A 16643-nucleotide genomic window follows, 5' to 3' on the forward strand; every position below is an offset into this window, starting at 1 on the left:
ATAGGGCCCAAATGAAAAAACAGATCAAAGCTCCAAAAACACAACTAAGTGATGAAGAAATAGCCAACCTATCAAATGCAGAGTTCAAAACACTGGTAATCAGGATGCTCACAGAAATAGTTGAGTATGGTCACAAAATAGAGGAAAAAGTAAAGGCTATACAAAGTAAAATAAAGGAAAATGTACAGGGAACCAACAGTGAAGGGAAGGAAACCAGGACTCAAATCAACGATTTCGACCAGAAGGAAGAAACATTCAACCAGAACAGAATGAAGAAATAGCAATTCAAGAAAATGAAGAAAGGCTTAGGAACCTCCTGGAAAACTTTAAACATTCCAACACCAGAATCATAAGGGTGCCAGAAGGAGAACAACAACAGCAAGAAACTGAAAACTTATTTGAACAAATAATGGAAGGAGAACTTCGCCAATTTAGCAAAGGAAATAGACTTCCAGGAAGCTCAGAGAGTCCCAAAGAAGTTGGACCCAAGGAAGCACATACCAAGGCACATCATAATTACATTACCCAAGATGAAAGAGAAGGAGAGAATCTTAAAAGCAACAAGAGAAAAGGAGACAGTTACCTACAAAGGAGTTCCCATAAAGACTCAGCTGATTTCTCAAAAGAAACCTTAGAGGCAAGAAGGGGCTGGAAAGGAGTATTCCAAGTCATGAAAGGAAAGGACCTACCTCCAAGACGACTCTATCCAGCAAAGCTTTCATTTAGAATGGAAGGGCAGTTACAGTGCTTCCCAGATAAGGTCAACTTAAAGGAGTTCATCATCACCAAGCCCTTATTTTATGAAATGTTAAAGGGACTTATCTAAGAAAAAGAAGATGTTCAAAAATATGAACAGTAAAATGACAACAAACTCACAAGTATCAACAACTAAACCTGAAAAATATGAAAAACAAACACAAACCAAGCAAACAACTAGAACAGAATCACAGAAATAAAGATCACATGGAGGGTTATCAGCAACGAGGGAGAGGGAGAATGGGAGAAAAGATACAGGGAATAAGAAGCATAAATGGTAGGTATAAAGTAGACAGGGGGAGATTAAGAATAGTATAGGAAATGGAAAAGCCAAAGAACTTGTATGTACAACTCAAGAACTTATATGGACATGAACTAAGGTGGGAGAATGATGTTGGGAGGTCAGGTGTAAGGCAGAAGGGAACAAAGGGGAGGAAAAAAATTAGACAACTGTAACAGCATAATCAATAAAATGTATTTTTAAAAAATTAAAAAATAGATAAACAAAAGTCATTCTAAGTACAAAAAAATTAACATATACTCAGGTGAGGATTAAAATATAAAAAATTATTTGGTTTGTAAAGGACTTTATTTTGTTTTCTAAAATTTTGTGGGAGGTTTTTGGTAGCAAAAAGGCATAAAACTCTTGGATCTCACTATCATATGGTAACTTCACTTAGTACTATGTTTTGAAATGCCACTGTTATACCAAGAACTCTGCTTATACAAATATAAGTCTTAAAATGGAGATCAGCCCTGGCCAGTGTGGCTCAGTTGGTTGGAGTATCGTCTCGTAAACCAAAAGACTGTGGGTTTGAATCCTGGTCAGAGCACATGCCGAGGCTGTGGGTGCTGTCCTGGTTGGGGTGTGTAGGAGAGGCAACCAATCCACGTTTCTCTCTCACACAGATGTTTTTCTCCTCTCTCTCCCCGCCCTTCCCCCCTCCCCCTAGAATTAATGAGCATGCTCTTGGATGAGGACAAAAAGAGAAAAATGAAAAAGACGGAGAGCAAAGATTTCTCCCAAACTTGTAAGACAAGCAGATTGGATCCACTTGAGGGATATAATCTGCCAAACTGACACTTCTTAGATCCTGATCAAGAGTGCATTTAATGGGTTACTTTAACACACAAACTGTTGAGACATGAAAAGGCACTGATATATCTAGCACTGAGGGGCTGATTCTGAGAAAGAACACAGCAGTAACTCAGTAGGGCAGTGAAGGAGAGAGAATTAGATAGGAAGGGAGAAAGAACTAGACTAAGGATCACAAAATCTAGGTGTACCACTATTCAGCTAGATAACTTGGGGTAATTTACCTTTTGGTTAAACTGAGAAGTTCTCCTTGCTCTTCTCTTCTTGTGATAATAGTGGTTATAAAGTAATAGGGAAGTACCATGATCACACTCATATTACAGACAGGGAAACTGAGGTACAGAAAAGTTGTTTTCCCCCTTTGCCAGTCAGATGTGGCAGAGTTGAGATTCAAAACCAAGCAAGCCGGCTCCAGTGTTATGTTGTAATCCATTCCACTACACTGTCTCACCACACCCACACTCTGGTCATCTGTCCCAGTCTGCATAAACACATCTTGTTTTTACAGCTGATGCCTTTGCACATGTTATTTCTTCTGCCCAAGTTTGCCACCTAAACTATCGGTGTGATCTTGGACAAATTACTTAGCCTCTTTCTTAGAACAAATTTTCTTATATATAACATGAAGAGACTAATAATATATAAACTCCTCAAAGTACTGTTACAAATATTAAATTAATTGAGATAATGTATGTCAAATGCCTGGCATACAAAAGACATTCAGAAATGTCAGTCTCCAGCTGCTGCAGAGGTGACACCAGTGCACAGGAGGATGTGTGTCCTCCACAGGAAAGTTAATCATTACTTTCCTGTGATATCTTTCTTGTCCCTTTTTCATTGCCCTGGCAGTGTAATTCCCTCTCTCTCTTAATTTTACTCTGGCATACTCCATGTTATAACTCTAGGATAGGCCATCAGCCAAACCACCTCCTAAGCTATTTTCCTGCTTTCCAGACCTGTCCCACTTCCCATTTATTCTTTATACTGCTGAGTAATTTTTCTACAGCCCAAATCTGATATGATTTCTCAGCTTAAAATCCCTCGTTGGCTCCTATTACTCTTCAGATAAAGCCCAAATTCCAAATGTGGCCTATAATGTCATATAACATCAGAGCCCATTTACCTCTCCAGACTCATCTCTTCACATTCCGCTTCTAAAACCTCATCACATCATACTCTCAGCTACAGCCATTTTGAACTTGCCAGCTCCTTTTCTTGAATCAGGCTGTAGCTTAGACATCACTTTTTCTGGAAAGCTTTCTAAATCTTCAATTCTGGGTTAGACACCTCTCTCCATGCTCTCTTTGCTATTTAAGGGCACGAAGTCTCAATCAAAATAAATGCTCCATGGGGGCAGAACCATGTTTACTATTGTATCCTAAGTGCTTAGAACAATGACTAATACATAGTATTTATATACTCAGTACATGGTTCCTAAATGAATGAACGTGTGAACTTGTTTGAATGTACATCTTTTCTAAAATTCTGTAGTATAATCCTGTGATTCATACAGCCTGGGACCTAGCAATGCCTACCTATTACAAAGTAAGCATCCCATATATATTAATTCATTATTGGGCTTCAGTCTTCTCATCTGAAAAGGAGACACTTAATTCCTTCTCTTATATAATTATTTTTCTAAGAAGGAAAGAAGACTAAAAGGGATGTCTGAAATGCACAGGAATGTTTATGAAAATGGTAACTTCAAATGGCAGAAAGTAGGCTCTAGTCAAAAAAGTATTAGCTTATACTTCATAGTTGTCTCAAGTATTTAAAGAGTTGTCATTGGAAACAGTGGTTGAAATTGTAGGTTGTTTTTAATTTTCATAAAAACAAACCAGCATTATAAGATAAAAAAAAAGTGTTAAATACATTTTGGTCCATACGTGTTTCCATTAAGTTGCTATTCATCTTTCCCCTTATCACTATATCAGTATAAACTGTGAAACAGAAGCACAGTACGGGACTTGAGTGGCAACCTTGTCAAAGGAAGAGGGTAGGAACTAAACATAAAATATCAAGAAGAAATAGTCATATATAGTAGCTAATGCTGCTGATATTTCACATTTGATTTCATTATCTTATTTTTCTTAGGCCATAGGATAAACACTAACTACTATCACTGACAATGACCAATTAGTTCTCAGATGTCAAAGGTGCCTAACACTGTCACCTCTGCAAAGCCCTAAGTCACATTACAAGCAAGCTGAGTCATCTAAATTGTTAATCAAAAAGGAAGCAAAGTAAAAGATTATAAATGACTAACACAATTAAACTGCCTTAAAATCATGACCAACCCTCACCATGTTTTTGGAGAATCTCCTGAAGATCTGGCTTAGAAGCAGTATCCAAAGTGCTTTCCCCATCAACACTTCCTTCAGTATCCTCTTCTGTAGCAGAAGAGCCAACTGAGAGAACATGAAATTTGGTTTCCAAATCTTGAGCATCTGGCTTCAGGAAAGCAGCTGGACCATCAATGCCTAGGGGCCAAAAGAGGGAAAACAGAGAAAGTATAATCTACTATTGAGCTGTGTGCAACTGGTGTAAGTAATTAGAATTAAGAACCACCAAATCATTTCACTTCTCCTCTTTTCTAAACATCCCCGAGGACATTTGTTAAAAGAGTAATCCTGGGCTGGTGTTCATTTTATTAACATGCTGACTCTTACTAAAGGAAAATGTACTTGATGTTGCCTTGAGAAACTTAAGAATGAGACTATGGAAACAAACTAGGTCCCCCAAAGTTCAGATCCCATACAAGTCAGTAGCTCAGGGGGCTTGATTTAGACGTTTTTAATCCTGTTCTCCCTTCTTCCTCTCATCATCTCAGATGATCCTTTGAGTCTATCTATCGGAAAAATGGATGCTCTCTACATACTCCTGGCTTCAAAGTTAACTCTGCTCCTCAAATAGACTGTTTTGGACTAATTCATTTGGCATCTAAAAATATCAGTTCTAGGGTGGACATTAACTTTACAGCATCTTCTACTGATTCGATCATTGCTTTTATTCTAACTCAAAGACCCAGAATTTTATTATAAAAATTTATGAAGGCACCCAATGACAATGCTAATATTGTTCCTTTGATCCACCTAAGAATCCTCCTGCCTTCCTCAGGGTTATGAAAACTGTGCCCCAAAAGTAAGAGATGCTGCCTAAATACACACCATGTAGGATGACATTATTGTGAGGGGTATGAGGTTCCACCAAAGGAGTTTGCTCCTCACAACCTCTTGGCTTTGACCGACGTAGCCTGGCTTCTGGATTAGGCTGTACCATGAGTGGCTCCAGGCGCTTTTTTCTCTGTTTCTTCTCCAGGAGTGCTCGCTGGGAAAAAATTTTGATATTATAGCCAGGAAAGTTATGATAAGGCCTATCTACTTCAAACATTTATAATGTTTCACTGATTCTTACACAAAATCCTTGTGAACTAATTTTCCCATTTATGAGAAAATTGAGGCAAAGAGAGGGACAAAGATTCATTAATTTAATAAATATTTATTAGACCTAAAAGACTGCATACTGTGTTTATCTGCCCAGGCATTGGTATTTTATCCTCATTTTAATTTTCTTTATTTCTTTCACTATTTTACTATTATTTTATTGTGTAAACTTCTTTGTGGAATAACATTGAGTAAAAATAAGACAGTCTAAGGTCTGCAGTAAATGAAGGACTGGCAGGTGGGAGCCAATAAAGAGAAATATGATTTTCTATTCTTTGGAGTCAAAGGACTACTGAATTCTTACTCAAAATAGGTCCAGATTAGAAACAGTCCAAATATCCATCAAGAGGAGAGTTAATGAACTGTGGTATTACCATATGAATGAAATTTTACAGGTCAACAAAGAGATCAAACTAGTGATACATACTACAACATGGAAAGACTCCCCCCCACCACCACCACAGACATTTGCTGAGTAGAAGCAGCCAGACACAAAAGAGTACATACTGGATGATTCCATTTATATCAAGTCCAAGAACAGGCAAAGCAAACAAACTAACTGAAGGTGATGGAAATCAGAGAGTAACTATTGTGGGGCAGGGACAGTTTCCTGGGAAGTTGCAAGAAGAAACATCATAGGGTCCTAAAAATGTTCTGTATCATGAACTGAGCTGTTGATATTGAGTGTATGCACATGTAAAAAATCATCCAGGTGTAGATTCTGGATTAGTACACTTTGAACACCTTCCTGTGTGTATAAACCCACCCCCAAAAGAGAACAGCTAATAATACAAAAATAATAATATTTACTGAGCACCCATATTAATAATGATACAAATGCACTCCATGATCCAAGTCTACGTAACATATAAGTAGTAATTATCATATTATTATCAACACAAGTTTAAACTATATAAACACATAAGTATGGGTAAAAGATAAAACAACATGAAAAAACATTCTCTGGGTGGTAGAATTAAATAATTAATTTCCTTTTTCTTCTTTTCTTTTTTTTAATCCTCACCTGAGGATATGTTTATTGATTTTAGAGAGAAGGGGACAGAGACACTGACATGAGAGAGAAACACTGATCAGTTGCCTCCCATACACACCCTGACTAGGGACCAAACCCACAACCTAGACATGTGCCCTGACCAGGAATCGAACCCACAACTTTTGGTGCATGGGACAATGCTCCAACCAACTGAGACACCTGGCCAGCACTTTCTAAGTTTTCTGTATTTTTAATTTTTCTTACCTTTGTGATTGAAAGAAAAATAAAATTTATTATAATCTAAACCCCAAATTATTTTCATGTTTTAATTAGCAAAAGAACAATAACTTTTGCTTTTTTGTTCATTTTTATGTATTAAACAAATTAGAGCAAAGGACTATAAGAAAAAATAAGAGTTGGAACACTGAAAATTGAAAGCAATCAATTTACGGATAAAAGAAGATAAAGAACATGGTAGAAAGAAAAGTCAGAAAAAAAGCATGTGAGACTATGAGAAAAATATCCAACAAGATGGAAAGGAAGGTACTGGAACATACATTATTTTTAAGCTTTGGCAAATAAGGCTTTATAATACATAGAAATTATTATGGTTCTGGGATGTCTCAGAATAGGAAAGTACCAAGTCTCAAGCTAAAAAATTAAGCCATTATTTAAAAGCAAAGATATTATAACCTACTTTATTGTTTCTTAGGCAAAAAGCTAGCTATTTACTTTTATTCATTAATACTGCTTTTAAAAAGCACCACTAACAAGAAGAATTTCTCCAAGAGGTGAGACCATCTATGGGAAAGGAAATGTGTTTTCCTGAACTGGCCTCATGAAAACTTGCAGATAAATTCAGAAGACACAGAAGAAATAGGACTGTTTTTACCCAACTTTGTTTACAGCAGGTCCTCGAACAACATCATTTCATTATAATGTTGAAGGGATGCATAGGAACTTAACTCTTGTTTATATCAATTAGCCTATGGTAAAACTAGTTTTGCTATATGCCGTTTTGCTTAAAGTTGCAGAACCTATTGAGGATATTAAGTGAGGATTTACTGTACAAGAAAAAGAATAGAGAATTTAGAGCAAGATGAGAGGAATAACTGGGGTTTTGGAGATTATTTTGAAACTCATGAATTAATATGAATAGATGGACCTTAATGTACCAGGAACACTAAATACCCAGGAGATTATAATGCGGTCCTCCTCATAGCATTTACTGATAAGGTTCTTCTAGAATCTGAGAAATCCTGTATAATGCATGAAAAGTAACCTGCTTGAAGATATGGTAACTATGAAGTATAAAGACAGGAGAAATTGCCACATCTTACCTACACGGCCACAGCTGTTTAGTGTCACGCAGTCTCCTAGCTGAAACAACGGATGAAACAGAAACACAAGCAACAGCTACTCCTATTAACATATGTAAAGAAAAAATGTCCTATAGAAAAGGAGTATTCTGTTTGTGGTCTAGAAAAGGGAAACCAAAGAGCTAGAATTTGACAAGAGTTTTTTATCCAGCCTGTCCAAGAAAGAGAAATACTAAATTTGGTAGACAAGAATATTTTCTTTACTGGAAGATCTTACTCATTTTGAGCACAAGAAACTATAAAAGGCCTTGATGATCTAACTGTCCCTCAGTATGATCTAATTTTATTTCCTCTGATTCCTTGCTTTCCAATCAGCCTTCTAATTTTTGTTTAACCTCTAAGGCATCAAATCCCCAATAACAGAGAATCACGTACAATAGAGTTGAATGTACACTGGAAGAGTTAAGAGTTCTCATTGCAGATTAATGAAGTGATGTCTGCTTTCAGAACTGACTGTTGTGAGTTTAACTAGTGTGTTTGTGGTCTAGAAGCCAAAGAGCTAGGTGTCACACATTACATCTAGAGTCACTGAAAAAAAAAAAACACAACACATTCTTAGACCCTCAAAGAGCCAATTACACTCCTGATAAGATAGCTTATCAAGGTACCTGGTGAAACCTTTCTCTATCACGCTTAAGCTCACTTACATCGACAACTCAAGGGGGCAAAAACAGGTGCTCTCTTTTTCTTGAGTATACCTGTGGCTCCCCCCAACCCTGTTCTTTCCCCAGCATGTTTCTTGAGAGTCTGAACAAAATCTTTGGCTGGATAAACGAGCTTGAACTTGTTGGGCTCCAAAGATAAGGGGCACTTCCTTCCCCTAGCTCAAATCTCAAGTATTCTCTTAGACAACTAAGAATCTATGTGGAGATGTCAAAGGGTATTCTGCATGATGTGCAGGATCCATATAGGGAATTCCAATAATTGACTCATCCAGGTATGTGCACATAAAGGCTGGTCACCCAGCAGTCTGAGTCCTCATGGTTGTATTAGACAGCCGGGGAGAGAAACTGAGACACACAGGAGGACCGAGATGACTCGGGAAGTGAAAGCCCCTTGGACCTCAACCCATAAGCAGCACACTTCAACCCACTACACAATATCCCTAGAAATTTTGTTCAGATGCTTCAGATGTCAAAATAAAACTAAAATTAGTTTGTTAAAAAAATGTAGATTCAAACTGTGAACTTCACAGCCACAACTACTATATTAGAAAACTGAATGTATCCTATTATTGTCCAAGTTTATAAATAGGAAACAAATTCACAAAATATCTACTATGAAAATGAACAAACACAAACTTCATTTAAATGAAGTCAGGAGAGTGGAAGAGAACTCTCACACATGTCACTCAGTGCACACCACTGACCCCAACAGAGTCAGTAGATACCCTGCATCTCTGACAGAGGTGATACTACTTCCCTACCTCAGCAGAAGAGTCCTCCTTGTCTAGTAAGAGCTCAGCCAATGGGAGACTGCCATAACTCAGCCAATGGAAACTCACTAAAACTCACTATACTTCCAACTTCCGGTGTCCTCCCAGGGAATCTTCATTTATAACAGTCCCTTGCAAGTCCATAAAAGAGTGGTTCTTTCCTTTATTTCTCTGTACAAGCCCATGGTTTGCCATTAGACCAAATGTCCCAAACTGCAATTCCTTGTTGTCCCTAGTAAACCCACTTTGCTGGAGACATATCTGGCTATTCGTTTAAGGTAAACTTTATGTATGGGCAAACTGCTACTTGGTAAAAACTGTCACCCGATTTAGTTGTGTTTTTTTTTTTCAGGTGCACCTACAGAAATCTTGTTATGACTTTTGCTTCCTCTTGATAGGGAAGTTCCACCGTCTTCTCAGTGCTCTGCCAGGGCCATGGACCAACCCTGGGTGATCCAAGGATCTCACCAAACTATCCAATTGGTAGCAGCGATGGGCAGTGTGTATGAAGGGCAGGGACTTAATCAGTCAAGCTTATGACTCCCACTTACTGGAAATTTCTCGTTCTTGGGGAATAATTGCAAGCCCTGATCCCCATCACAAATGGAGTTCAGTGGGTTACCTGCGCCTGCCTGTGTAGGGCAGGGTGTAGGGCAAGCACACACTGAGCCCATCAGTGTACCAGCACGTGCAGCCCCAGACATCTAAGGGCATCACGGGCCTGTTATTGCTCAACACCACTTGTCCCTCTGAGAAGTTGGAATGATTCAGCATTCTAATCATCCTCTCAGAGTGTGGAAGGGGGAGAAGTGTTAACGGAGTTTTAATATAACAATGTCAACTCCTATTTCATTTATGTTTTTTTAATCCTCACCTGAGGATATGTTTACTGATTTTATAGAGGAAGGGAGAGAGAGAGAGAGAGAACAATGGATGTGAGGAAAACATCAATTGGTTACTTCCTGTATGCGCTGTGACTGGGGACAAACTGGCAACCTTTTTTGTAATAGGCCAACACTCCAACCAACTGAGCCACCTGGCCAGGGCTCATTCATGTTTTACCTCCCCTAAGAAGCTAAGGATGCTTTAAAGGCTGCATACACAAAGGAGTCAGGAAGAGAACCAAAGGTTCAATGCCCTTTATGCTGCCTTCAGGATTAAGTGCTACATAATCTTTAAATTTCCCAATTCCCTTGGAAACTGAACAGTAACTCAAAGGATCTATTTTCTCCAGAATCTAATGATATGCTCTACTCTATTTTCCATGGGGGCAAAGCATCAAATGGTGATTGATGGAGAAATAAATGAGGAAATAAAGGAGATTAGATGGAGGAAGGGAATATTTCCATCAAAGGGCTTAACTCAGTAAAATAATAAAGCTTAGGCAACCCTCAAATTAATGACAGCTTAACATCACTGATTCTCAATTTTCCAAAGACTCCCTAGAGATGATGGGCTGGTTACATTATGGCACTCTTGGACTAGACTGGCTGATCACAAGGTACAACCAACAAGTTCAGTAGGGTTGCCTGACACCTATCAGTTTGGCTAAAAATAATTAGCTTCCCTGGCACAAAAGGTGAGATCATAGGAAGAAAAAAACTAAAAGTTCTAAATCAGACTTCTTAAAATACCAATTCAATGCACTAATGGCTGCCTCTCCTTTAAGGGTGTGTACTTATAGAGAGGCAACCTGCCCTAAAGAGCCTATGTTATACTCGAATCCATCGTCCACCAGATGGCACAAATGTTCTCTACCAAATGTGTGTCCGTGTCTCAGTAACATCACTGGAAGGGTCTGGACATTTTTATATTCTGTAGCCAGCTAAGGTGTCCACATACCCTAAAACTACAAATACTGTAGCAAAACTAGTAAAAATAAAAGTAAAATATATTCCATGGGAAAGAGAGCTTTTCAATAAATGATGGTGGGACAACTGGGTAGCTACATGCAAGAGAATGAAGCTGGAACCTCATCTCACATCATACATAAAAATAAACTCAAAACAAATCAGAAAAAGTATAAAACTATTAGAAGAAAACAAAGTAGCAAGCCTTTGTAACCTTAGGTAGATAATGGTTTCTCAGATATGACACTAAAAGTACATATGACAAAAGAAACAAAAGATAAATTAAACTTTTGTGTTGAAGATGATATCCTCAAGAGAGTAAAAAGACAACCCATGGAGTTAGAGAAAATATCTACAAATATTTCTAATAAAGAATTTGGGTTTAGAATATATGAAGATTTGCTTAAAATGTCTCCAGTATTTTTAAAGGAAGCCAGGTCGGGGGAGCCTGCAGCTGGTATATTAACCTCACCAGTGGTTTCCAACCATAAAACCACTATGGCCAGGCTCCCCCAGGGACTGGTCACCTACACTGGGGTCCCCAGATTTGGACATTAGTCAGCTTGTCCTGAAGGATCCCTAAGCCTAGAAGTGTATTTTACTGATCTGGAGCTGGACATATGCAGAGACAGAGGCAACCCATTGGTGGGATGGGCCTGGCCCTCAACGTGTAGAGGGTAGGGTAGCTAGGCACTCCTGCAGCCTGGAGCAGGCGAGGTCTGCCCTGTGCACAGCCACCAAGTGTGGGGAGAGCTCAGAGCGCCAGCCATGGGTCCTTGTCTACACAGGCTGGGCTGAGCCGCATGGCTCAGGAACCGCCATGGCATTGCTTTCATTACTCAGGCCCTTTAGGTCAAGCTGGGTGGCTCCTGTGGGAGCACCAAGGCTCGAGGCTCACTCCTCTCCATGCACTTCATGAGGCAGTAGGTGAGGAAGGCCCTGGAGAGCAGGCTGCTGGGGCAGCAGGCACTGGAAGTGATCACTGAGGCCTTGAAGCATAAGGTCTCCTATGGTGGCACAGGCTAGCACACAAGATCCCTGAAGACCAATGGGCACACACTCTACCACCTGGTGGCCTGAAGGGCAGTAGGATGTGATCACAGTCTCCAGGGCAGTGCCACTGTCATGAAGGGTTTGGAAGGTGCCCTGCAAAGACCACACTCAAGCATAAGCACCAGTACCAGTGCGGTTTCAGGGACCAGGGTGGCATTCTCATCTGTATCTCCACTTCACCCTGCTGTGGAGGGTTGTTCCACATATCCCTGCATGCTCTGCCAAGACCTTTTTCCTAGTTCTTCATGACTCTACCTTTAATTTATTACGCTAAAGTCCTGTTATTAATTCCAACAGCAACATAAAGAAGACAAAACTTCAGAGGTGTTTTTAGTTACCTATGGAGTTGAGACACTTTGATTGTTAATGGTCCTACATAGGTGGACTAGAGCTACAGAATTTCTTGAATTAAAAAAACATTCATATGAAATAGTAAATATGCTATGTTGGATATAGGTTTTAAGCTGACTAATCATGATGATCATAGCATGTAAAAATACAAAACTGTTCATTTATTCCTTCCTTCACTCAAATATTTAATGAAGAATTATTGTGTGTCCAGTGCTATGCTATGAGCTTCTGGCATAACGGTTATCACAGAAATATTTGCTTCCTGTTCTCATGGAACTTAGTCTAGTGGAGGAAACAAATGTAAATGAAATCATTGTCCAAAAAAAAAGTTTAATGTATAACTAAAATTGGAACCAGTGCTGTGAAGAAAATTATTCCGCAGGCAATGGAAGTTTTTAAATTCAGCAGGATGGGTAAGATAAGGGTAAGAAAAAAATCTTGTAGTTAAATGAAATTACAGCATAGAGAGGTACTTAAGGACCAGATCAGTACGTAATATTACAATGTTAACATTCTTCTAATTCTTTTGAAAGGTGCCCAGGGATTTTCAGTGATTACAAATCCAAGGCCAGTTTTACTGCTTATGTCCTCAAATCACTTTGGTCTTCCCATAGTCCAGGGCCTTGGTTCAATAGCTACTAAGTCCAGACATTGCTTAGTGAGTAACATCAAAGTCTTTTACTTTCAAGCCTTCTTTCTGTGACCCTACCAAGACTTCGGAGTCAAGACCATCAGCATCAGGGCCAGTACAGATCTTCACTTATTTCAGAAGAGAATACTCTGCTCACCTGATTATCTAGTTTCAGCTGTCGAAGCTTCATGGTCTCATCTTCAAAGGCGCTGTTTAAAAAATATGAAAAGCAAGCATATAATGAGAAAATCCTTTTAAAACCATGTCAATTTCATCTTTTCCATGTATTACTCCTTTGGGCTATTTGGAACTGATGAATTCTGCCTTCAGGAAGGCAGCAGTTTCTAGATGCTGCCCACACTGATCTCAGGAGGACTCGTCATCCTTAATGCCACATTTATTTCACAAAGGACCTGAGGAGACTGAAATACCCAAAGGATAAGGAAAAGACATAGAACACAGATTCCACACGCACAAGGATTTTAAAAATCTTTTAAATCATATGCCAAGCACTCATTGTATTCAGAAGAACTGCTAAATATTTTAATGCATTATTTTAGTTATTCCCCCAAAACGACCTTATAACTCAGATACTGTTGTTTTTCACACTTTGAAGATGAAGTAACAAAAGACATGCAGAGCCATGCATAAGGCTGAACAGCAGAAACAGACCCTAATCCTGGTCTCTTTCCAGAGTCTAATTTTCACCTGAGACCAAATACACTTTACTTTTATTTTTGGAGCTAGTTCTAAGAGAGGAAGAATTAGATTGTATATAACATCTCACTATATCCCACTGGTTCTAGGTTTACTCTTCAAGTCTGCCATTAATGAAGCATGCCAGTCATTGGAGACTATAAATATGGATGAACAGAGATCTAATACCAGTAGGAGACAGACCAATAAAAAAAATGGAATGAATTACTGTCTTCAACTGACAAACCAAACCTTTTGAACTTTTTAAAAACTCTCTCTGAAGCCTTTTCCTAACTTAAGATGTTTTAAATATTTTGTTCTAGATTTTATTTACTTATTGTATTTGTGTTTAGAGAGGGAAGAAGGGAAGGAGAGGAGAAGAAACATCAATGTGTGGTTGCCTCCTTCATACTCCCAACTGGGGACCTGGCCTGCAACCCAGGCATGTGCCCTGACTGGGGATTGAACCAGCAACACTTTGGTTCACAGGCCAGTGCTCAATCCACTGAGCCATACCAGCCAGAGCTCCTAATTTAAGATTTTATTTTGTGACTCAGCATTCTTGGAAAGAATAAACTGTGAAACAAGGCAGAAATGATTCTCAATTATTTCTATTAAAAATTTTTACTAGGAGCTTACTGTCAGAAAAAAAAAAAACAAACTATAAAAACAAGGTCCTATTGAAGAAGAAAACTGCCATGGCTGCAAAGGGAAGCATGGCTTTTCCTGCACTTGGAGTAAACACATAGCAATATCCATCCATGGTGAAATGGTTTACCATTACATTCCTACACTGTAGAAGGTTTTATGCATTTTAATTATGCCTAACAACTTGGAGTTTAAATACTATCTCCAAAGCTCTTCCTGCATATTAACCCTTTAACTATAGGTATGGGGGAGCATTCTGATTCTCTGACAATCTCCTCTATTAATTCCCTTATATCCTTTATGTTTAAAAAAATTGGGTATTCAAAATAAACCATCTCCATTTTCCCTGCTCAAAAGAAAGACAAACAAATAAATAAAAAATACCAGATAAAATTCTGGCCTCAATTCTGTGGGTTCTGAGTTTCTCCTAGATATGTTCCTGTTTTCCTTAATGTTGTCTATCCTCACTCACATATTTTACAATTCTAGCTTTATGAATACAGTGCTAGAATATTATTAGTATTCAGAAAATGTTAGTATAAATATGAAAAGTTCTATGTAAAACGACTAAGACAAAAAAGTTATGAATATTACATAGAAAAGGGCAGCTTGGTGAAAAAATCCACTGTTATGAACTAGTATTTTCAACAACTACTGCTATAATTCTGCTTTTCTTCCAATTCACTCTGCCCTCAGCTCTAAACCAGAATTGCAAAACCCTCTGGCATGTAAAAACAAAAATCCTATTATCCCGTCCTTCAAATGCTACAATAAAGCTAAATTCTGACACACTAAAAGTCCTTAACTAAAGTCCTTAAACATTTCTCTTAAGGCCTCTAATAGTGAAGAAACCAGGTGTATCTTCAATGCCCTGTCTTGATATCACTTAATCTTTCATCAAGCCTAGGCAAGCTGAGTGATTTAACTAAACAGGGTATAATCAAAGCATTTAACCTGAAGCTATGTAATTGTAATATTAGATGTCTCTTATACATCAAAAACTACTTTTTTTCGAGCTCTAGTGTTAAATTATAACTTAGCAGAAATAATAAAGATATTTTATATACTTATATTAAATCTGAACTAGAATTTCTAGTCTAAACTGAATATGATCTTACTAAAAACTTTCTTACTTTCCTTTAATATTCTCTTTTCTTCATTGCAAACTAAGCTGTTGAATAGCAAGCCTAACTAAGCCTGGTTAGTAAATCAATACAAAACATGGAGGCTAATAGGAGGGGTGGAAATGTGCAACAGGTTCATCCCACAATAACATGTGGTAGCTAAAAACTGGGAGGGATATTTCAGCTATGAAACCCTCCCTGAGGAGTGATGGGTTTCAGCCCCCACCAGGCCCCCAAGCCAAGGGTTCTGAAGCCACGAAGAAAAGCCCCCATAACTTATGGCTGTAAAAACCATCAGGGATTCAGGCATAGAAAGATGGAGTCCTTCTGGAGTCCCAAGCAGTTCCTCTAAAAGGGCTTGCACAGACTTAAATCAACTTACTCCCTGTGAGCTCCAACACTAGGGCAGCAGCTCAAAAGGCACCAGGGACTTTAGGAGAGGAACTGAAGGGTCTGGTATCAGGATGGGAGCTGGAGGGGCAGCTCTCTCCCAGAGAGAAGTGCTGGCAGAGGCCATTGTTCCTTTGATGAGCCACCCCCCCCCCCCGCCCCCGGTAAAGCTGGCAGGTGGGTGCCATATCTTCAACCACCTGGCTAGCTCACCCTGCCCTGGTAATTCTCTGATGCCCCACCCAACTTGTGGGCCCACCCAAGTCATCTCCAATGGTTTTTCCAAATGAAAGGCCTGTCTTGGCTCATGTGTCAGACTTTCCTAAAATCTCTCAACAAGCACCATCTGGCCTTGGTGTGCCCTACACCTCTCACTAAGTGGCCCCAGGCCCAGCCCTAGCAGCAGTCAGCCTTGAATCACAGCTTGGCCTCTCCTGGGCACCTCCAAGCCCAGCACAAGTAGCAGCCATCTGCAGATCACTTTGTAGCTCATGCTGAGTGGCTCTGGGCAGAACACAGGTGGTGACTGACCCTGGCCTGCACCTCTCAGGAGGCCCCAGAGACACCTAAAAGATTTTAGCCTTAGCTGTAGTTTGATAAGCTTAAGTAATCAATGCATGTGGAAAGCAGTTATACCAAGAACTGAAATGCATGATTTAGGAGGTTGACAAGCAGTTCAACCATTGTGCCTCAGGGGTCTGTCTGCAAGTGATGAAAATGGTGAGTTCCAGGGAGGAACACAGATGAAGAACTGACAGATAAAGAACTGGTAATCAACAGGTAAAGTACTAGGAAAA

At 39.1% G+C, this 16643-nt stretch overlaps 1 protein-coding gene across 1 annotated transcript in view; it reads right to left on the reverse strand.

Annotated features, from left to right (window-relative positions):
- The window catches only part of TULP3 (TUB like protein 3), an 84582-nt gene that overhangs the window by 14354 nt on the left and 53585 nt on the right, over positions 1-16643 (reverse strand). Inside the window, exons 2-4 of the mRNA XM_045830662.1 lie at positions 13146-13197; positions 5020-5179; positions 4156-4332 (exon numbers count right to left, since the gene is read on the reverse strand). Of these exons, the coding sequence (XP_045686618.1) occupies positions 4156-4332; positions 5020-5179; positions 13146-13197 (389 nt within the window). The remainder of the gene's footprint in view (positions 1-4155; positions 4333-5019; positions 5180-13145; positions 13198-16643) is intronic.

Source organism: Phyllostomus hastatus, unplaced genomic scaffold, assembly GCF_019186645.2.
Source record: "Phyllostomus hastatus isolate PE091 unplaced genomic scaffold, TTU_PhHast_1.1 phas_contig_152, whole genome shotgun sequence".
NCBI classification, from domain to species: domain Eukaryota; kingdom Metazoa; phylum Chordata; class Mammalia; order Chiroptera; family Phyllostomidae; genus Phyllostomus; species Phyllostomus hastatus.